Consider the following 23,156-nt stretch of genomic DNA (forward strand, 5'->3'; position numbering starts at 1 on the left):
AGAACACTGGAGTGGGTTGCCATTTCCTTCTCCAATGCATAAAAGTGAAAAGTGAAAGTGAAGTCGCTCAGTCGTGTCTGACTCTTAGCGACCCCATGGATTGCAGCCTACCAGGCTCCTCTGTCCATGGGATTTTCCAGGCAAGAGTACTGGAGTGGGGTGCCATTGCCTTCTCCAACAGCACAAAATACAAAAACAAAATAAATTCCTCTGCTAAGCTACACAAGGTGTATTAGTAAAAAGATTTGAAACAATTATGCATAGGATCAAAGTAAGAAAAATAATATATGAACAATAACCAACACCCCAAATATGTATATTAGCTCCAAGTAAAATATATACATACCCAGCTTAACTCTCTGCTGTTTTTCTTCTTCACTTCTAAGGAAAGTATCCAAGGTTCGCAGGTCGGTCATGTAGTCTTCTTTGTCAGTAGGGGAGTTGTAGACGGTGGGTGAGGAGCGGTAGCGAGATCTCAGCCCACTGCTCTCCACTGGACCAACGGTCGTAGGATACGGAGGAGGAGGAGAGGGACTATAGCTTGCCAGCTGTACAAAGTGAAAGAACTTGACTTTATTTCTCTTTAATTGATACTTCTTTGTTTTGGTTTTTGAACTTTCAAAAAGTAACACACCAACTAGAATGGTCAAAATCCAGAGCACTGAACATCAAACGCTGGCAAGGATGTAGAGTAACAGGAACTTGGATTCATTGCTGGTGGAATGCAAAACAGTAGTCACTTTGGAAGACAGTGTGGCACTTTCGTACAAAACTAAACCATACAATAGCAAACATCCTGCTCCTTTGCATTTACCCAAAAAAGCGGAAAATTTATACCCATACAAAGACTTGCACACAGGTCTTGTTTTCATTGCCAGACACTCCTCACTTAACAAGAGATAGTAGGGAACCATCACCCTACATGCCATGCTGTACACCCCAAAATAAAATTAAACAAATAAATAAATAAAGAGTCTGCAGAAAAATCCTAGATGGTGACCCTCAGTACATTGTCTTTTGCAAAAGCTAAATCTTTTTTTTTTTTTTTTTTTGAGGATTCTTTTAAGATGTGATATAAAGAACTTCTAACTGGTGTCAGGAAATCTGGGTTCTATTCTTGGCTCTTTTTTAAAATTTTTGGCTGTGCTGGCTCTTCACTGCTGTGCGTGCAGGTTTTCCTCTAGCTGTGGAGACTGGGGGCTTCCCTCTCCTGTGCGGGCTTCTCATTGCGGTCGTTTCTCTTATTAGCAGTTGCTACACACGGCACAGTAGTTGTGGCTCCCGGGCTCTGGAGGGCAGGCTCAGTGACTGCAGTGCAAGGTTTAGTAGTCTCATGGCAATCTTCCCAGACTAGGGATCAAACCCATGTCTCCTGTACCGGCTGGCAGATTCTTCACCACTGAGCCACCAAGGAAGCCCTGTTCCTGGCTCTTAAATAGGCAAATTTGGGCAAGTCAATTACCCACTGATTCTGGGTTTCTTCATTGATTAAAAAAAAAAGAGTTTCGACTCACTAGGTGATTTTCAATTCAAACCTCCCACTTTTAAAATAGTAATCAAAATAGTAGTAGTAATAGAAACAGTAAGTCAAATCGTAGGAGATAAGAGGCCTACCTTGTTATAACCACTGATGGGTGAGTAGGTCACTCCGGGGCTGTAAGACCCACTGCCACCTGATGACAGACCTTGCAGCTGAGGGCTATATCCAGTTATACAGCTGGTGGTGAACTTGGGGCTGGTACTGGGTGAGCGAGATGGGCTATAACTTAACACACTCTGACCCTGAATTGAAGGAGAAGGTGGAGAGGGAGGGATTTGGGCTGCTGCCAGATCACGTGGAGGAGTAGTCTGTACAACTAGAAGGAACAGACAAATAATTGTGTGTAAGTATACTGCCTGCCAATGAAGAAGACACAAGAGATGAGAGTTCGACCCCTGGGTAAGGAAGATCCCCTGGAGGAGGAAATGGCAACCCACTCCACAGACAGAGGAGCCCCGAGGGCCACAGTCCATAGATCAAAAATTTTACCAGTGAGTTTCAAAGAGTTGCAAAGAATCCGTCACGGCTGAGCAACTGAGCACACATACAGTAAATAAAATTTCTATGAAAACAAATGCAATGAACTGAATCTTTGTCAGGGAAATGGCAAGTAAGTGTGACTTGGTTGTTAAATTACATAAAGTATTATTACCAAAAGACACAAATGGTTGTGTACCATTTTCCATCAAGTCAAAATAAGAAACTGGCTTTAATGCAGCAAAAATTAGTCATTTAATTTTAACCGTAATTAAACCATGGAACAAACTTCCATGAGGCTATGAATGTTATTTAATTTATATAAATAGGAATATAATCATTGATCTTAAGACAATTTATTGTAAAACTGTTTAATAGAGTTGAATCAGATGGCGTTAGAAATCCCTTCTAGCTGAGTTTATGAGAAAATTAAATTGAGAGATTTACTGCCAAACTTTCCCCTCACCTTTGCAAAAGGTATAAAACACTTACCAGCTGTTTTCAGCCCTAAAAGTGTTTGCTGTTCAGGGCTAACAACCAGACTTGTTGCTGCCACAGTGCATTTGAAATACCTCCAAAAATCAAATAAGGCATTTAGACTGAAGAGAGATGCAAGGGCAAGCTCTGGAAGAGAACAATTTATTTTTTAAAAGGGGAGTGGAACATTTAAATGGGAGAAAGAAAACCATGCATACTTTAGCAAATTAAAAACAAAAAAATTAAAAACTATACTCTTATTCCTCATTAACAGTTAACATCTAATGAATGTCTATTATGTGTAGGGCATTTACCAGTGAGTTTCAAAATATTATCATTAATCCTTTTACAATAAACATTTTCACCTTGATTTTAAAGCTCTGCCAACAGGTGTAAAGAAGTCAGGTGACTTTTGCGATAGCACACAGCTAGTCACTGAAGACATGATTCTAATTCAGGTATACAGATTTCAAAACTCTTGCTCTTCCACTTGCCCCATCACTTCCCTATCAAGACTTTAATGTATGTATTAGACTTTGGAATTTATTTTAATGGCCACAAAGACTCATTATACCTAAGAACTACTGAAGAACAGAGAGAGGAAACCGAGGAAGGTATCAATGGGAAAAAAATCTGGTTGGTCTTGAAAGGTGAAAACATAGAGAAGTAAGGAAGGCAATTCAGGGAGAATAACAAATACAAATCTTACCAGCTCCAAAGTTTATTTTTCTTAACAGAACTCATGATTACCTGGAATTGTACTGTTTATTAACTGATTGTCTCTTCTACTAGAGTATTCCTCCCATGAGGGTATGGACCTTGTTCCCTTCCTAGTGTATTCCCAGTTTTGGGAACATAGCAGGCATTCAAATATGTGTTGAATAAAGGAATGAATACTAAGTTGAATTCAACTTGAGTGCAGTTTTTCATTGGGAGTAACTCTAAATCACAGTGAAAATTACTTACCTATATACCAGAGGGGCCAATATGTCACATTATAATAAGAACTAATCAATTTTCCAGTCCTGAAAAAAATCAGAAAGGCTTTTTAATATTAAGACACACACACACACACCCCCCAAAAATCAAAACACAAAACTTGTGGAATCAACTGTTGGCCTCTTCAATTTTTACTTTTTTCCCACTTTTTTTGGCTAATTAACTTACATTTCAGTATATATCATTCCAGCCATAGACACATTTAGGAGTCCCCAGGCTAAAACCACTTTCCTAGCTTCTGTTTCTCTTCTCATCTTGATGGTTCTGTCAATAAGGGAAGCACTTGGGTTTGGCTCCCCTTGCATCTGTTCAAAATCAAAAAGCTTAGGAATTAATCAAAAGGAACTACTGCTCCATTTAAGAAATCAAACTTGTGTCTATTATTGTTGTTCAGTCACCCAGTGGCTAACTTAAAATTGCACATACTTTTCCTCATCTTTCTAATGTTTTTCCCCTTTAATATTAGTTAATACCCTTTAATATTAATTAATACCCTTTAATATGAAAAAGGAACCCTAAATGACAGCTTCATTGGCACCACAGTGTAATCAACAGAGAACTGGGTGGTCCCTTCAGAGAATAATTTAACATTCCCAATAAAGAAAACTGTCTTACTTTGCAATTCAAGGATTAGTGTTGTGTTTTTGGAATATGTAACAAGGACCAGGCCAAGAGCTATAAGAAATCCAAAACACCAAGTTTGGTGAGAAAATATTCCAAATAAAATACGTCATTATTCTCCTGCTACATGCTTGTGCAGAAATCATTAACTGCCTACGATCTTTACCAACTCTGCACCCAGGCCATCTCCGTTTTGTGTTGCTAATAAAAGTACAAGGATTTAGGTTTTAGAAGGGCGAATACTCGCGGTGTGAACGGAATAAGGGTGAGTGGGGACAGTGAGCAGTTTTGGTCCACATTGGGATGTATACTTCCTCTGTTTCGCTAGGGCCAATCTTTTGCAGACAAGTGTTAAGGCCTGTTCCTGCTCTAGGGAGTCGTATCCCATTAAGTACAGATCAGTACCCTTCCCGCCACCCTGACCAGGAGTCAATAATCCCCAGTGCAGAAAGCTTCCCTCCCTGGCTGTCCCAGTACAAACTTTAGCAACTCCTATGGCTTCTTTCCTCCCTTCCACTACGGGCAGTGGGTGGTCTGGCCACATTCCCCTTTGGCTGAACCCTCGCCAGGTCCGCAGGCGCGAAACTCCTACGGCCCGCGCGGACTCCTAGTCCAGGAAGCACAAAGATGACCCCGAAAACGCACCGTGTTCTTCGGCCGGAAGTGGCGGGTTCGCGCCACTCTCCACCGCACATGCGCGAAACCAAGCGAGACAGCGAAATCGACCCGCTCGTGCGTCTCCAGTTACCGGAAGGACGGGACTGTCTCTTCTCGCGGGAAGAGGAGGAGGGGCGGGGGAAAGGCTAGGAGCGTTACCAGGGAAACAGTCTCCGGATCTGTGGCTCCCACTCTGGTGCGGGGAGAAAGCTGAGCAGCAAAAATTCAGACCAGGTTCTGAACCCACAGTAAAAAGTAATAACTATAACAAGCTGATTTTCTATATATTAATATCATTTTAGCTTCCTTTGGGCGTTTATGGACTTATATTTTTGAGCAGATTTTATTAAGCAATGTGGGTAACTGTAGGATACAGAGTACTTGGTAATGTGTCCAGACACCTTCAGCAATGAGAAAGCATTTTTCACACCTCTGTGTTAAAAAAAAATTATGTGTCCTGACCCCATGTAAATTTTTAAATATCCGTGTAATGAGGTTGCAGCAGTAACAAGAAAAAGCAAATTGTGTTTTGTTAAAGTTGTTAGTGGTTTTGAGGTTTTAAAAAGAAACAGTCTTTACTTTTCATGCATATTCTTTGGAAGAACTTCTAATCCTGAGGAAAAGATTCATCAGGGAGTTCAGTTTACTTTTATTTAACAAATATAGATGCCTACAATGTGCCGCTGAACCGCGCGGGATGGTGTGAAAGTAAAACTTTCCCTGGTTTCTGCCTGGAGTAGCTCAGAGAGGGGATTGGGGTGGAATGGGGAGGCGGGAAGGTGCACTAGAAAGGTAGGTGAGGTGGAGTGCAGTGAGCCCTAAGGAAGCGTGGTGGGCCCAGCCAGAGATCCCTGCAAGCTTCCTGGAGGAGGTGACACGGGCCTGAAACAGTCAAGGTTCAGGATGCACAAGGTCTGGAGACTTGCTTGTGGGGATGCAAAGAAGCGTGTCTCTAATAAAAACATCACACTGTGTTCTGATAAACCAGTGGATTGTCACAGCACGTCCCAATGGCCAGAAATTTTCCTAAAATGCTTCTAAGTTTCAACAGAAGAAAATGAAGTTTTCTTGTGGTATTGCATGTTAATGAAAATCTGCAGGTATGCTATGCTCTTAAAGATCTAACTGATTTTTTTTTAAAGTGGAGTTTTTATACTTTTAAGGCAATGGCACCCCACTCCAGTATTTTTACCTGGAAAATCCCATGGATGGAGGGGCCTGGTAGGCTGCAGTCCATGGGGTCGCTAGAGTTGGACAGCACTGAGCGACTTCACTTTCACTTTTCACTTTCATGCATTGGAGAAGGAAATGGCAACCCACTCCAGTGTTCTTGCCTGGAGAATCCCAGGGACGGGGCAACCTGGTGGGCTGCCGTCTATGGGGTCGCACAGAGTCGGACACGACTGAGGCAACTTAGCAGCAGCAGCAGCAGATTGCCTTAGCAGCAACTGTGGTTTGCTCTAGTTTTAGATTTGGGGATGAACTAACTTGAAAATTGTTCAAATGTTCAAAATTAGAATGCAGAAGGAAATGGCAACCCACTCCAGTATTCTTGCCCAGAGAATCCGTGGACAGAGGAGCCTGGTGGGCTATAGTCCATGGGATCTCAAAGAAGAGTCCAACATGACTGAGCGACTAACACACACAGAAAATTAGAATACCAGTTTCCTCCCCAACACATGTCTGAAAGAAACTGTACATGTTTCATGTAACTCACAACAGACACATCTATGTTTTCCTTCTTAATGTAATCTGTGAATTACTGTGCATTTATTCAAGGCTTAGAAAGGAACACTACTACCTAATTTAGATACATTGTTGGCATTATGTATTAGTTTTCCAGGGTTGCCATAGGAAAATACCACAGACTGCATAGCTTAAACAATAGGAATTAATTTTTTTCACAGTTAGAGGTTGGAAATCTAAGATCAAGGTGCTAGCAGGATTGATTTCTCCTGAGCCTGTGTCCTTTGGCTTGCAGATGGCCCTCTTCTGTGTCCTCACATAGCCTTTTCTTTTTCCCCCCTGTGCTTGCACGTTCTTGATGTCTCTTCCTTTTCTCATAAGAACACCAGTCATATTGGACTAGGGCCCCATCCTTATGACTTCATTTAACTTTAATTACCTCTTTTTAGGCTCTATCTACAATTATAGTCAAATCGGGGCTTGAGGTTTCAACATAGGCTTTTTGGGGACCACAGTTCAGTCTACAACACATTAGAACTATGTATGTTAGATTACAATGGTATGATGTATATCAAAGAGACTGAAAAATGAATGGATACCTTAGAGACTTAGATTTACGTAAAGAAAATACCATGTATACAAGTTTCAAGACACATACACAAAAAGATTAAGGCAGAATGCACCATATTGAGGTATGGGGAATTACCTTAAATTTTCATAGATGTGATTACACAAATCTTCCAAAAATGTAGCAATCCAAGAAATGTTTGTCAGTTCCTGTCACAATTAATGAAGTGTATATGTCATAATAGGTTGCCAAGGAAGTTGTCATACACCTCAAGTACTTCCCAGTCATCTTCATCCCTATGAGCATGTTTTATTTTCAAAGCAAGAAGTCATCATGGGAGATCTTTTTTCTTTATTTTGGGAGGTGGATCCTCCCGCCATTCCTATAAGTTTTACCATTCCAAATCAAGATTATGAATGCCGGAAGGATGACTCTTGTGGGACAATAGGGAACTTCCTGCTTTGGTATTTTGTCATTATACTGGTCCTGATGTTCTTCTCTAGGGCTTCTGTCTGGGTAGGATATGATTTTTCATTTTATTTTTGATTTTTCATTTTAAATAATATATATTTAAGTAGATTTACTGTATACTAGGGAATTTCCATAAAATAAATTTTACAGTGGTGAAACTAGTTTTTACAAGTTTGTTTTCTAGTTTTGAAAATAATGCAGTATCATTCTAGAGGATCCAAAAATATAGTAAAGGATGAAGAAAATTGATGTACTGTTTCTTATTTCCTAGAGATAACCACTGTTAACATTTTGGAGTATGTTCTTCTAGTTCTTTTTTTTTTTTTTTTTTGTATCATAGTATATCTCTCTTCATCTCTATTTTTTATCTTAGATGGTTTGCATTGTGTTGTATATATTTTCATATCCTGCTTTTTTAAACTTAACATTATGTTGTAATACTTCATCAAATTATTTTCACACAGAAGAAGCACTCTTAATGACTGCATAATTTTGTCTTACGGTTGCAGCATAGCAAATCTGCAATTTTGAGACATTTAGATTGTTCTCAGTTGCTAAATTCTCCACATGCTAAGTAAGCTGGGGTAAACTTCCCTACTGGTTCAGTTCAGTTCAGTTCAGTCGCTCAGTCGTGTCTGAGCCTTTGTGACCCCATGAATCTCAGCACGCCAGGCCTCCCTGTCCATCGCCAACTCCCGGAGTTCACTCAGACTCACGTCCATCGAGTCAGTGATGCCATCCAGCCATCTCATTCTCTGTTGTCCCCTTCTCTTCCTGCCCCCAATCCCTCCCAGCATCAGAGTCTTTTCCCTCCCAGCATCAGAGTCTTTTCCAATGAGTCAACTCTTCGCATGAGGTGGCCAAAGTACTGGAGTTTCAGCTTTAGCATCATTCCTTCCAAAGAAATCCCAGGGCTGATCTCCCTACTGGTTAATGACCTCCAAATTCCCTTTGGATGTAATTCTAATCAAAGATACCAAAGTTGTCATATTTATAGGACACATGTTGTGGGAATGAGGCAGTACATTATCCACACAGAATAAGATCCAGAACTAAACTAAACAGAGCTAAAGTCACCCTTCTGGACCACTACTAGGAGAAGAAAATGCCATCTTGGTCATCTCTCATGGCTCAGATGGTAACGAATCTTCCTGCAATGTGGGAGACCTGGTTTTGATCCTCAGGTTGGGAAGATTGCCTGGAGATGGAAATGGCAACCCACTCCAGTACTCCTGCCTGGAAAATCTCATGGATGGAGGAGCCTGGTAGGTTACAGTTCATGGGGTTGCAAAGAGTCGGACACAACTGAGTGATTTGTACTTTCTTTCTTTCACCCGCTCCAATATTCTTACCTGAAGAATTCCGTGGACAGAGGAGCCTGGCAGGCTACTGTCCATGGTGTCACAGAAAGTTGGACATGACTGAACAACTTTCACACATACACAAAAAGAGTGAGATAGTCCACTTAATCAGAGCTTTGATGCTCCCATATATTATGAGTAACTGAGCTCTTATAAGTCACTGATATGGAATCCTTGCTGGCCATTATTACCAGGCTGATGATTAATAAAACCACTACCATTTAGCCTTACAGCCAGAGCACTGGGCTGGCAATGGTCAGCTAAACTGAGTGCTGTATCAGCTCTAGATGGATGGAGAGGAGGAGGCATGTTATGTCTATGCCAGCTAGATTCCATTATAATAATCAAAGACTATTCTCTACCTCCTCCCCATAAAAATAAGTTTTATCTACAGTCTATATGCTTAAGGTAGATATTTTGCCAAAAGAATATTCAGAATACTGATAACTTATACAGGTCTTTAGACGCCCTAGCTAAGTACATTGAATTTGTCTAGATTGGCAAGAAAACTACTTTAGAAAATTAATAAAAAATTGAAAATGATTCTTGACAATTTCATCATGAAGACCATTTGAGAAGTCTAAGCTATTTCTCTGCTCCCATACTTGCACCAGCTCTTCGGAGTCATAGAGCAATGAGCTTCAAGGACCTCAAAAGAGCGTATGGTCCAGCCTCCTCTTTGTAGGCAAGGAAGATATTGGTATCCTTCCTTTGTTTGTTTGTTTTCCATCGATAAAGTCCAAAGAGATTAAGTGACTTGTCCAATGTCATGAGTGGTTATGACAGAATAGACCCAGGTTTCCTGCCATATCATTTGTTTGTTTCATAGCATAGTTGAAATGTTGAATTATATCTATTCAGTGCTGATTAAAGTCCATGGGGTCGCAAAGAGTCGGATATGACTGAGGGATTGAACTGAACTGAACTGAAGTGCTGATTAAAGCCTTAATTATCTTAGAGGTTTTGTCTTTCTCTTTATACCCTTATGGCAGCTTAAAGGGTCCCAGATTTGAAATCTGAGAACCACATGCGAGCTAGTCAAAAAGGATGAAATTTTTCCTTCACTTTGAACTTAATTTTCTCTGCTAAATTGTGAACCTTTATTTACAAACCTTGAGGTAATGGTAAAATCATGATGGAAATGTGGTGATAATTATCCTCCAACATAAAGCACAATGATCTCCTCTGGATCTGCCACTTTTTAAGACACATTTACCCTTTTGCTTTCATAGACTATCAGATCAGATCAGATCAGTCGCTCAGTCGTGTCCGACTCTTTGCAACCCCGTGAATCGCAGCACGCCAGGCCTCCCTGTCCATCACCAACTCCTGGAGTTCACCCAGACTCACGTCCATCGAGTCAGTGATGCCATCCAGCCATCTCATCCTCTGTCGTCCCCTTCTCCTCCTGCCCCCAATCCCTCCCAGCATCAGAGTCTTTTCCAATGAGTCAACTCTTCGCATGAGGTGGCCAAAGTACTGGAGTTTCAGCTTTAGCATCATTCCTTCCAAAGAAATCCCAGGGCTGATCTCCTTCAGAATGGACTGGTTGGATCTCCTTGCAGTCTAAGGGACTCTCAAGAGTCTTCTCCAACACCACAGTTCAAAAGCATCACTTCTTCGGCGCTCAGCCTTCTTCACAGTCCAACTCTCACATCCATACATGACCACAGGAAAAACCATAGCCTTGACTAGCCGAACCTTTGTTGGCAAAGTAATGTCTCTGCTTTTGAATATGCTATCTAGGTTGGTCATAACTTTCCTTCCAAGGAGTAAGCGTCTTTTAATTTCATGGCTGCAGTCACCATCTGCCGTGATTTTGGAGCCCAGAAAAATAAAGTCTGACACTGTTTCCACTGTTTCCCCATCTATTTCCCATGAAGTGATGGGACCGGATGCTGTGATCTTCGTTTTCTGAATGTTGAGCTTTAAGCCCACTTTTTCACTCTCCACTTTCACTTTCATCAAAAGGCTTTTGAGTTCCTCTTCACTTTCTGCCATAAGGGTGGTGTCATCTGCAAATCTGAGGTTATTGATATTTCTCCTGGCAATCTTGATTCCAGCTTGTGTTTCTTCCAGTCCAGCATTTCTCATGATGTACTCTGCATATAAGTTAAATAAACAGGGTGACAATATACAGCCTTGACGTACTCCTTTTCCTGTTTGGAACCAGTCTGTTGTTCCATGTCCAGTTCTAACTGTTGCTTCCTGATCTGCATACAAATTTCTCAAGAGGCAGATCAGGTGGTCTGGTATTCCCATCTCTTGAAGAATTTTCCACTGTTTATTCTGATCCACACAGTCAAAGGCTTTGGCATAGTCAATAAAGCAGAAATAGATGTTTTTCTGGAACTCTCTTGCTTTTTCCATGATCCAGCGGATGTTGGCCATTTGATCTCTGGTTCCTCTGCCTTTTCTAAAACCAGCTTGAACATCTGGAAGTTCATGGTTCACATATTGCTGAAGCCTGGCTTGGAGAATTTTGAGCATTACTTTACTAGCGTGTGAGATGAGTGCAATTGTGCGGTAGTTTGAGCATTCTTTGGCATTGCCTTTCTTTAGGATTGGAATGAAAACTGACCTTTTCCAGTCCTGTGGCCACTGCTGAGTTTTCCAAATGTGCTGGCATATTGAGTGCAGCACTTTCACAGCATCATCTTTCAGGATTTGGAATAGCTCAACTGGGATTCCATCACCTCCACTAGCTTTGTTCATAGTGATGCTTCCTAAGGCCCACTTGACTTCACATTCCAGGATGTCTGGCTCTAGGTCAGTGATCACACCATTGTGATTATCTGGGTCGTGAAGGTCTTTTTTGTACAGTTCTTCTGTGTATTCTTGCCAGACTATATATGCTATATTTAGTTTATATGTTTAGTGTTTATTCAGACAGTGCTGGTATTTTCCCAAACAGTCCCAGTCCCAGTCCAAGCTCCTCTTTTTGCGTATGTGGAAGTGGAGCTTAGAAGGGGTTAAGTGGCTTGGTAAAATCCCAGTGGCAGAAAGGCAGAGCCATATCCCAGAGCTCCCTACCATCCTAACCTCCCCTTTGGGGCAGGCACTTCTGCTGTTTTCACTCAACTGAGTCAAGCCCAGAGACACTTAATAAAATACTTTTGGTAACCATAGTTCATATGATTCCACTTAGCTTGATGTAAAGTCTTTCTTTAGATTTTGTGATTTTATTTTGATTTGACGTCAACTCAAATATGGAAGCTTTCCATGAAAAGAAAATAAACCTAACTTTTTAAAGTTCATAAACTTCTAATATCTTCATAATCATCTCTAAACATTTTACATTTAAAATAAGCCCACCCAAAAACATTCTTAAAAAGGTATCCTTAAAGAGGATTCCACTCAAAATTCTCAGAAAATTATTTCAGTAACTCAAAAACAAAGAGGCACCTCATTAGAGAAACTTATCAAACATTGTGAAGATGGAGTATTAAGAAAAGAATGGGCCAAAGATCTCAGACTGCAGTTATAAATACCCAAGTATGGTACTTTTCAATCCAAAGGTAGTTTGGCTTTCTACATAAATTCATTTTTCCCCTTATTGTAGACAGTTTGAAGGATTAGATGGAAAAAAAAATCAGTTTCAACTCTCAAAGCCGCTATTGCTAACTCTTGTGTACATTCCTTAGTATTTCTTCTTTTCACATTTTTAGCTAAGTTGTGATCATACTGCATATACAAATTTGCATCTTGATTTTTAAATTAATATTATAACATTCATTTCCTCATGTTATGATGTAACCTTATTATAATAATTTTTATAACTATATATGATATGATTGTGTCATAATTTAACTATTTCTACTTTTGAATTTTGTATTTATATTATCCTAATTACATTGGGAGAATATGTCTGTACATAAAACTTTCTTTTGGAGTTTATTTCTCAGTCATAGATTCCCAGAATTATTATGTGCCAAACGTGTTATGAGTATTTATAAAGTACTTGATATATTCTGAAAGAGTTGCTTTGTATGTGTAGTTTTTGGCAAAACAATTTTTAGCATCAAAAAGTGGAATATTTATCTGAAAAATGGGACAAATATATTTATGGAATATTGGGGCAGAATATTTGAAATTGGAATTATTCAAAGAAATCAATTTCTTCTGGTTGCCAAGTTCACAAGTAATATATTATGGTTGCATTTTGGAATAATGTTTCTGAAGGATTTAGGAGATAGTAAGTCTATAAATTCATATAAAGATCTTAAAGAATTATCATAATGTGACCTGATAAAATGTCCTTTAAAAAGCAATTTAAAACTAATCCTAGTACTATCATTTTTTTAAGATTATGTTTTGTGTTAGTTGCTCAGTTGTGTCTGACTGCTTGCAACCCCATAGACTGTAGCCTTCCAGGCTCCTCTGTCCATGGAATTCTCTGGGCGAGAATACTGGAGTGGGTAGCCATTCCCTTCTCCAGGAGATCTTCCCAACCCAGAGACTGAACCCAAGTCTCCCACATTGCAGGCAGATTCTTTACTGAGTCATTTTTAAATGACATTTAAACAGTATTTCTCTATAATGTCAGTGAGTTCAGGAAAACTTTATAACTTATAAGTTGTCATTGGTCTTATTTTCTCTCGATCTTTTTTCCATTTTGCTGTTCAAAACATTTTGGTAGATCCTGCTGTCAAAGCATGGTCTTCTTAATGGGCTGCAGAAGTAGGATCACTATAATAGGAACTCAATAAGTATTTATTGGACCGCTGCTGCTGCTAAGTCACTTCAGTCGTGTCCGACTCTGTGCGACCCCATGGACTGCAGCCTACCAGGCTCCTCCATCCATGGGATTTTCCAGGCAAGAGTACTGGAGTGGGGTGCCATTGCCTTCTTGTTATTGGACCGCACTGACTGCTTAAAATTAGACACTGTCTAAGTAAATATGAGTGAAAAACAACCAACTGAGATCACTATTACTAATCTGTATTTCTGAAATAGATGTCTGAGAAGAAAAAGGATGAAGACAATGGGACAAGTACTTCACCAAGTAAAGGTAAGAGCCAGCACTTATTTGATATTGGACTATGATGAAAAAAATATGTGTTGGGTGTGAAAAGCAGACAACAGAGATAAATAGCCAAGAGCATTATAGAGCCTCCCCAGACCTCTGGTGGCCCATGGATGAGCACTTTGCTTTGGTGCAGAAGGACAGCTTAGCTACTTCAGCAGAGCTGCTAGAGGCTACACATTACTGGTAGGTAGAGCTCAAGCTGTCTTTTCATTTCTCAGCATTCTCCCATCACACAGCTTGCCTTTCACACATAATTATTGCTAGTGTTTCTGCGAGGCTATGAGCTATACCTGACATCTTTTTGAATAACTTATAAGCAGTAGTGGAGAAGGAAATGGCACCCCACTCCAGTACTCTTGCCTGGAAAATCTCATGGACAGAGGAGCCTGGTAGGCTACAGTCCATGGGGTCGCAGAGTCAGACACGACTGAGCGACTTCACTTCACTCACTTCACTCACTTCATACTTTCTCCCTGGTGAAGGAAATGGCAACCCACTCTGGAATTCTTGCCTGGAGAATCCCATGGACAGAGGAGCCTGGCAGGCCATGGTCCATGGGGTCGCAGAGAGTTGGACACGACTGGAGTGACTAAGCACGCACAAGCAGTGGTGTGCTGATAAGTCTTTAACAACTGGCTCTCCAAAAATGTGTGTAGTATATAGCATTTAAAATTTTACTAGTATAAAGTATGTATATCAGATAATTTACAAATAATAAAATATATAATATACTTTAGGGTAAATTCCATATAGACTGCTGATTCTCACAAAGTACTTCTTTGATTTTGGCCATTTTCAGCCTTAGCCAACCTATAGTTACAATAGATAAATGGGTTTAGTTCCAATATGACTGTTACTTTCCTTTAAGTTAAGGAATAGGACAAAAGAAACACAAAGAGGTATGTTGGAACTTAACTTGGTTGTTAATGATGTGAATGACTTCTTTGCTGAGCTGGATAATAGTTTTAGAATACTCTGGAAGAATATTTCCTCATTTTTGGGTGCTGTTCACATTATAGCGGCTAAAGGCATGATACCTTTAAATGTTATCTGCATCAGTAACATGTTCTCCACTACTTTGGGTTGTGTGCCGAGTTGCTTCAGTCATGTCCAACTCTTTGTGACCCCATGGACTGTAGCCCACCAGGCTCCTCTATCCATTGGATTCTCCAGGCAAGAATACCAGAGTGGGTTGCCATTTCCTCCTCCAGGGGATCTTCCCAACCCAGGGATCAAACCTAGGTCTCTTATATCGCCTGCATTGGTAGGCGGGTTCTTTACCACTAGTGCCACCTGGGAAGCCTGTCTAGACAATCTACAGAACCTGTCTTGACAAATCTACGTAAATGAATACCTGATTCTTAGTGCTTGTTGATTTTTATCCCATCAAAACTACTTTCAGGTTACCAACATAATGTCACTGAACATGGGAGTTAGGAAGAGATGCATAACAGCACATCATTACATAGTATTTTTAATATCCAGAAAGAACAGACATAAATAGTAGTTTCAAGAGCAAACCTCATAATGAAATGTAGTAAAATAATTAAGGAAGTGATGAATTCTGAATATTTATTACATTTATTTGTAGCAAATTGATTTAGTGGTAAGCATGTATAATTTAATTTTGACTAATGGCTACATTTAGCAGCCGTCTTGCAAGGTTCTGGAAAGTTTATCATTTCTTGTGAGCTGGCTGGTATGAGCCAAGTCCAGTACACCAGTGTATACAGAGAAAATCCTTTTTCATTTTCTGCTACCCAAATCACATTCATACACACACTTGAATCTTTAAAACATCAAGGTAGGGACTTGCCTGGTGGTCCAGTGGCTAGGACTCTGATCTTTCAATGTGGGGTCCTCGGTTTGATCCCTGGTTGGGGAACTAGATCCCACATGCCACAGTTAAGACCCTGTGCAGCCAAATAAGTAAATAAAAATAAATATTTAAAAAAAAAAAAAACATCAAGGCAAAAGTTAAAAGGGTCCTCCTCAGAAAAGTTTGGAGACCTTTCTGTTGATATTATTTCAAGGGTCCATGAAACTTCAAAAGTAATATGTCAAGCATCTATTTGATCCTTTTGGTTTTTAGGAGTTTTGGTATGGCACTGGAAAATGAAGTCAGCTGCCAACACTTGAAAATATGTGGGGAAAAGGGGTGGTTTGGCAAATGGCAGCAAAGAGTGAGCCACACCATAGGCTTCCTTTTTAGGTAAGATGAGGTTATAGTAACCAAAAATGTGCCTAACTTGTTGATTTCTTTCATTGTTGTTAGAAAGCAAAGATATTTCCAATAAGCGGCGAGGCAAAGAGGATGCCTGGGATTCTTTGCAAATGATGAAAAAACCAAAGCAGAGCCAACTTACCCCTGTAACTGACTCAGAAGTGGCTTTGGTCAATGCCTGTCTTGAACAAAGACGAGCGAGGCGCTATTCTGAATTCAGTCAAGTGAATCGAACCCCACATGACAGTGATACTACTGAGTGTGACAGTGAAGAATCTAACTCCGGAGCCTCCTCATGGAAGGAGAGTGAAAGTGAACACCGCCCATCACCAGCCGGTATTAAGAAGAGAAAAATAGCTCAGAGGCAAAGGAATATGGGAGGTTACCAAATCAGGGAAAGGCCCTGCCTCCACTGCAAAGCCATGAGAACCAATGAATGGCTAACTCGCCATTTCCTTCAAAATGCTTCAGTAACAAGCTCAGTGAAGGGAGATGAAAATTCTGGACCTGATATTAAGACAAAATTCAGTAAATTTTGAATTTTATCAAGTCCTTACCTCACTTGAAGCCAAATGAAAGAGATGAATAAAACATGAAAAATCACCAGAGGTCTAGATGAGGAGGCTTTTACAATAAAGTCTCTCTACTAACAACAAAAACATTCTTGGAACCCAAGAGGTAAAATTTCAGATAATTCTTTGTCCAAAAACAGGCCAGTGAATTTGTTTATGGCACCACTGAAGCATCAGAGATCTGTATCCACTATGATTTTTTTTATGCAAAAGAGCACCAGACAGATATTTTATGCCTTGAGTGTATGTATTTTGTTAATGTCTGTAACACAAATAAGGAAGGTCTTTGAAAATATATTTATGTTTAGAAACCACTTAAATTTATTCATATGTTTTGATTATCCAGTTGACTGAATGAATTAGGGAATGTTGGTCGGAATAGAATTGGCCCCAATTCCCCAGATCCATATTTACAGGTGAGTCTACCTGAGTTGTATATTTTTTTGGCTGCACAGCTTGTAGATCTTAGTTCCCCGACTGGGGATTGAACCTGGGCCCTCAGCAGTGAGAGCATGGCATCCTAACCATGGAGTCCTAACCACTGGACCACCAGGGAATTTCCTACATGAGCTGTATTGTTGCGTATGTATCAGCTTGGGGCTGGTGAGAAGGAGCTGGAATGAGGCCCGATTCCTACAGTAGACCAGAAGGACAGCTGGGCCATGGGCTATCCATGATTATTGTCTGAAAGGCATGACAAGTGTTACAAAAATTATTCCGACAGTGTTAAAATGGTAAGGGAGACTTCATTCACGACTACTTGTAATAGGTGTCCAATCTATTGCAACTGGGGAGAGAAATCAAGCTCAACTCCAAATCAGCAAATTCAAGTGGAGATTTGTAGCCAAGGAAAGGGTATCAGTGGATGGGATAGAAAATTCCTACAAGGAGCCACCAAAGGTAGGAGAATTTGTGCTAAATTGACCTAGCATGATTCTTGTACAAAAGGCAGACCAAGGACTTACACATCAAAAGTGGAGGATGAGGAACTTGATCAGATGTCAAGGGTGATCAGAAATCAAGAGTGGGAAACATTAAACTTACTTAGCAGAATTCTTGCAAAAACTGGTCTGGGCAGCCAAAGGCAGGATGGGCACCAAGGGTGAGATCAGGGTAAGAAGAGGGCTCAGAGGAGACTAACTAGAATTTGTCAAAGGAAGAGTCTTTACTGAAAGTTAGTCTCAATCCAGATATACTTGGGCTAAGTTTTCCAGTTAAGTGTGGGCCCCAGTGTGGGGCCAGGAATTCAAGCAGAGCTAGTAGATAGTTGGCCATTCGGGAGGATGGCAGAACTCCAACTGGGATACAAAACAAGATCCAGATCCCAGAGAAGAGTCTGGCAAAGACAAGCCACAAGGGCTCTGATCACTTAAGAAGGGCTTAAGTGTTCGGGAAAGATTTGGATACCACACTGATAAAGACTAGCTAAATACTAAGAACTGAGCCTTTTATGGGGTATTGGGAGAGATACAACAGAGCTATGACTGTGGACTTGGAGATTACTCCTGATGACTTCAAATTCCTTAACTGATGCCAACAAGGAGACCAGGGAGGCAATGTGGGAGCCCCAGCCATTGGAACTAGGCCCCTGGAATCCAGGACATGGGGTGACATTTCTGAGCTTTTTTGTAGAGACTGTCTTAATCAGATTTCCTCAGGGTTCGAATTGGTCTGAGGCTGCAAGTGAAAAGCAGGACAGCTTCAAGATTTGAGCTGGGCATCAACCTTTTCCACAAAGACTTCCTTTACTTCTTGATATTGTCCTTCACTTTGTCCCCTCAGGTGTAACCTGTGCCCTCCCTTATGCTCCAATGTACCTTGAAACGTTCTCTATCTCAGCACCTGTAGCATTTTTTTTTTTTAAGGGAAATTGGGGGCTCGTAGGTAATGAGGTTTTAAAATTTTTTTAAATTTATTTTTGGCTGTGCTGAGTCTTTGTTGCTGTGTGGGCTTTTCTCTAGTTGCAGCGAGTGGGGGCCACGCTAGTTGTGGTGCATGGGTTTCCCGTGGTGGCTTCTCTTAGTGCAGGGCACAGTCTCTAGGCATGCAGGCTTTAGTGCTTGTGGCTCACAGGCTTAGTTGCCTTGTGGCATGTGGCATCCTGCTGGACCAGGGGTCAAATCTGTGTCCCCTGCATTGGTAGGTGGATTCTTAAGCACTGGACCACCAGGGAAGTTCATCACGCTTAGCATTTTAATGCCTGTATTTATTTGCAAGTCCCTCTGTCATTTATATATATGTCCCTGGGTTGGGAAGATAAATATGTATTATCCAACTTTAAAGGTACAGTCCATGACTTATCTTTGTATTTCTCTGACCCTGCACAGTGCCAAACAACATGATAGATAAATAATTTAGTTGAATCAATATGCAAAGGAATTCATGAATGCAAAAGAGAGAAACTGAGGAGAGCAGAGGCAAAGAAAGCAGAGGAGCCAATATCTAAAATTTACTGAATGATTCTGATATTTCTAACTTGATATGATCAAGATACTTGTTGCCTTGTTTATTTAAATAGCACCCAAATAATCAAACCCCAATTACCAAGAAAACAAATTAAAAAATAAAAGGCTCAAAATATAGTAGTAAGTTGATGGACCAGGATTTAAATCTGAGTCATCTGACTTTGGAGTTTGGGTTCTTAATTACTGTGATCTTAACCACTATTCTCTGAAGCTGGAAGATCCTGATTTCAAGGTAAGTCAATTACCACCTCCTACACAGCCATAAGTGATTAAAAAAATAAGTGTTAGTCACTCAGTTGTGTCTGACTCTTAGTGACCCATGGACTATATAGCCTGCCAGGCTCCTCTGTCCATGGGTTTCTCCAGGCAAGAATACTGGAGTGGGTTGCCATGTCCTTCTCCAGGGTATCTTCCCAACCCAAGGATCGAACCCAGATATCCTGCATTGCAGGTGGATTCTTTACCAATCTGTCTGAGTTTCCCTGATAGCCCAGTTGGTAAAGAATCTGCTTGCAATGCAGGAGACTCCAGATTGATTCCTGGGTTGGGAAGATCCCCTAGAGAAGGGATAGGTATTCTTGGGCTTCCCTGTGGCTCAGCTGGTAAAGAATCCGCCTGCAATGCGGGAGACCTGGGTTCAATCCCTGGGTTGGGAAAGGCTACCCACTCCAGTATTCTGGCCTGGAGAATTCCATGGACTGTGTAGTCCATGGGGTCGCAAGGAGTCAGACACGACTGGGAGACTTTCACTTCACTTTCACTGAGCCACCAGAGAAGCCCCATATCCAAGCTGATATAATCTCATCAGGAAAAGGAGGACAATGACAATTTTCCAGATAATAGAGTAAGTGACCATGCCCCAGATGTTTTGCTTGTAGATCCAAAAATATAATTGATGAACTATTATCCAAAAAGTCATTTATATCAAAGATTGCTACTTTTCATGGTCTCATCTATGGGGCTAACACAGGTCAAAGTTGGGGGTGAGTGATAGCTGTATATTGGAAGAAGGAATCATGGACAAGTTAAATCAGGGGGTATAAATATGAAGGAGGTAGTTAGGGTGGTTTGTAAGTACATTAAACCCAAAGCAGAGACCAAAAATAGCTGGAAGGACAGCCAAAGCCAAGGAGAGAAATACACTGAATCAAAGGAATAAGGCAAGGGCAAGGACATGGAAGGATGAGGAGCAAAAGCGTGGCCAGGCTCACTGGAACTGTATTAATGGGTGAGGTACAGAACATGTGAAGTGGGAGATAGTTCATGAAACTAAGGCTGCAAATACTAGTTTGGCTTGGTGTTGATTGTACGCAGAGCCTGTGCGAGCTGTCAGGGTGTCCCATGGGCTCCATAACAGTCCCTTCTTCAGTCTGTCCTTGCTGAATGGGATAAATTTGGCCACACCTGGTTTTTATGGTAGAAGGTTATAACCTGTTTGGGTGGCTTGCTTGTGGGGAGGCGTGGAATTCTTGGGCTTACTTCCTATCTATGGTCCATCATCGCAAGAAATGATCAGAACTGACCTTTGTAGGAATGTCCACCTACATCATGCATCACAACTCTTGTCAGGAACCATGAAGGAGGGAACTATGGGATTCATTGAAGATTCTAACTGGGATAGATATAGTGAAAAATGATACTATACGCACAGGAGATGTTTGGAGAGAAATTGGAGAATAGGGGAACTGGAAAGTACAGCTACACTAGGTAGTCTCAAACTCTGAACCTCTCTGTCTTTCAAAGACCGGATGTTGTAGTTTGGGTGGGAAGGGAAACAAGCCAGTAGGTTAAACCAATAATAACAGCAACAGTAATAATACTGATCATAGATGACATTTACAGAGTGTTTGCTATATGCCAGGCATTAAGGATTAGTTTACCCTTCACAAGCCTGCATCCAGTTTTATGGATGATGTAACCGAGGCTCAGGGAAATCAAATGATATACCCAAGATCATATAGCTGGTGAGTGTCTTGGATTTTGTCTGATCCCAAAGATTTTGTTTTTATGGTGGTGATAACACATTATCCATGTTCTTAATGGAGAGCAATTAGATAAGAACTTGAAAGACCAGACACCAAATACCAAACTAAGTCCAGAGATAGAGAAGGACTGTTCATGGAAAGTGGAGCCAAGAGCCAGAAACTGAGCTGAGACGGGAGCAATTAAGTGAAGCAGGGAAGGGCTCACACTGTTGAGTGGAGAGGCCTGACAGCATCATCTTGTCTCACCTACAGTGGGTAAGCCTGGATGACTATCAGTAGATCAGGCAGAAACTCAGGGTAGGCTTTTGAAAAACAGAAGGGAAATGGAAACTTAGCTGGAAGGGTAGATGAAGGTAGGAATGAGCTTTTTAGTGAATGTTGAGAAACAGGGGGCAGTAGTGACTAGAGCAGAGAGGTTGATGGGCAAGGATTTGAGAGAAGAATGGGGGGAGAAAATCAGATAGCTACAGTTCCTTCTATTATTACTGATCCTCCTATCTCAGGTCCCCAAAAGGGTCCTCCTGCCTCGTGTCATTGGAACCAATAGAATGAGGCTGAGCTGGGTTCAGAAGTAAAGGGACGCTGTGCTCTTCCCGTCAAAGAATGGAGAGGTGGCAACTTGTGCCTCTAGAGTCCACACACTTCCCAAGAGGCCCTGGGCGGGGCTGCACAGAGGGATCTTGTCAGCAGTGATGGGGCAGAGATCTTGTAGTGTGGGTACAGCTGCTGTGCGCCAAGCTCCAGGTTGCACTGCCGGGAGCAGTGTGTCTGCACACGGCCCACTCTGCCGCCATCTTGAATTGCAGTGTTCGGCGCAGAGCTTCTGCACAGGGCCAGCCGAGCTGAGGTGTCCGAGCAGCCATTTTGCATAGAAACTCTCGGCTGAAGTGATGGGTGTGAGGCAGCACTCCATAAGCAAGTGAAACTGGACTAAGCACAAAGGAAAGGAAAGACAAGAAAGAAAAAAAAAGGTTAGACTTTATTACCAAGATTCTATTTTTATTTCCTAGGAATTTTTAATGGGCTTTTCTGGTGACATCACCGCTTACCCTGTTCTCTCACAAAAGAATACTATCTCCCAACAGATTCTAGGGTGCATGAGAGCGTCCTAAGTCGCTTTGGTCGTGTCTGACTCTTTGCAAGCCTATGAACCATAGCCCGCCAGGCTCCTCTGTCCATGGGATTCCCCCGGCAAGAATACTGGAGTCGGCTGTCATTTCCTCCGCCAGGGAATCTTCCCCATGCCGGGATCGAACCCGCGTCTTTTACGTCTCCTGCATTGGCATGTGGGTTCTTTTCCACTAGCGCCACCAGATTCTAGGGTAGTGTTTCCAAAACAGCGACCCATTAATAGATTATGAAATTAGTGGGTAGTAACTGACATTTATTTAAAAATAAATAGAAAGTAACAGTGTCACACAAAATAAGGACAAGTATTGTTTTTGTTTCAGTGTGTGTACCAAGCTGCAATCACTGTAAAATGTGCTTCTTACTCTGGTAGGATAGAAAATAAAAGTCACTGCTCTGGAATAGTTTTCTTTGTCAATTTTCTGTATTTGCCACCTATTCCACTCAGTTAGTGAAGGCAGGTGTCACTCTACGCATTTGCGGTTGTTGTATGCTGGTAATTAGTAAATCTTCACTTACCCTATAGGATGGACCAACTGTCTAGATTAGTGAAAAGCTTGAATTAAATTATACAACTCTGAAAGAACTTGAGATTTATTATTTTCAAATAGAGTAAGTGAAAGCAAGCTAACCAACTGTTGCTTGGTACACTGGGGTGGGTTTTGCCTTGGTGAATAAACACGAGTAATTTGTAATTGACATTTCAAAGAAGCCTTAGAAACAGGCCAGCCTTTGTTTAAATCATAATTACCCTGTTTGTATGTAAAAGGATACTTCTAAAGCTTTTCAAAACAACTGGTTCTTTTAAGTAGATAATTATTCCCTTTCCAATCTTGTTTATACTATTCAGAATTGCAGTGAACTCTTTTTTTTTCCCCCCATAGATAGTACAAAGG

At 41.1% G+C, this 23,156-nt stretch overlaps 2 protein-coding genes across 3 annotated transcripts in view; one reads left to right on the forward strand and one right to left on the reverse strand.

Moving 5' to 3' along the window:
* The window catches only part of TMEM209 (transmembrane protein 209), a 32,293-nt gene extending 27,406 nt beyond the window's left edge, over nt 1-4,887 (reverse strand). The window contains exons 1-6 of one of the 2 annotated variants that reach the window (XM_019959079.2): nt 4,760-4,887; nt 3,662-3,798; nt 3,461-3,519; nt 2,510-2,641; nt 1,615-1,856; nt 347-548 (exon numbers count right to left, since the gene is read on the reverse strand). In XM_019959079.2, coding sequence (XP_019814638.1) covers nt 347-548; nt 1,615-1,856; nt 2,510-2,641; nt 3,461-3,519; nt 3,662-3,798 — 772 coding nt within the window. In that variant the 5' untranslated portion in view covers nt 4,760-4,887. The other variant, XM_019959078.2, reaches the window with a different exon arrangement.
* Nucleotides 4,888-7,273: 2,386 nt separating this feature from the next.
* On the forward strand, nt 7,274-17,016 carry SSMEM1 (serine rich single-pass membrane protein 1). Its single transcript, XM_019959586.2, has 3 exons — nt 7,274-7,541; nt 13,814-13,868; nt 16,162-17,016. Exons 1-3 carry the CDS (start codon nt 7,359-7,361, stop codon nt 16,647-16,649), a joined length of 726 nt encoding a protein of 241 aa, XP_019815145.1. The 5' UTR covers nt 7,274-7,358; the 3' UTR covers nt 16,650-17,016.
* Nucleotides 17,017-23,156: the final 6,140 nt, after the last annotated feature.

The sequence above is a fragment of the Bos indicus genome, chromosome 4 (assembly GCF_029378745.1).
Source record: "Bos indicus isolate NIAB-ARS_2022 breed Sahiwal x Tharparkar chromosome 4, NIAB-ARS_B.indTharparkar_mat_pri_1.0, whole genome shotgun sequence".
NCBI lineage: Eukaryota > Metazoa > Chordata > Mammalia > Artiodactyla > Bovidae > Bos > Bos indicus.

What these genes read in the sequence shown, in the direction of transcription:
- SSMEM1 (XM_019959586.2), top strand. Translation starts at nt 7,359, where the DNA reads ATGGGAGATCTTTTTTCTTTATTTTGGGAGGTGGATCCTCCCGCCATT. An exon ending in TCTCTAGGGCTTCTGTCTGG is followed by an intron (nt 7,542 to 13,813) that starts GTAGGATATGAT and finishes TTTCTGAAATAG; the next exon opens with ATGTCTGAGAAGAAAAAGGA. An exon ending in AAGTACTTCACCAAGTAAAG is followed by an intron (nt 13,869 to 16,161) that starts GTAAGAGCCAGC and finishes CATTGTTGTTAG; the next exon opens with AAAGCAAAGATATTTCCAAT.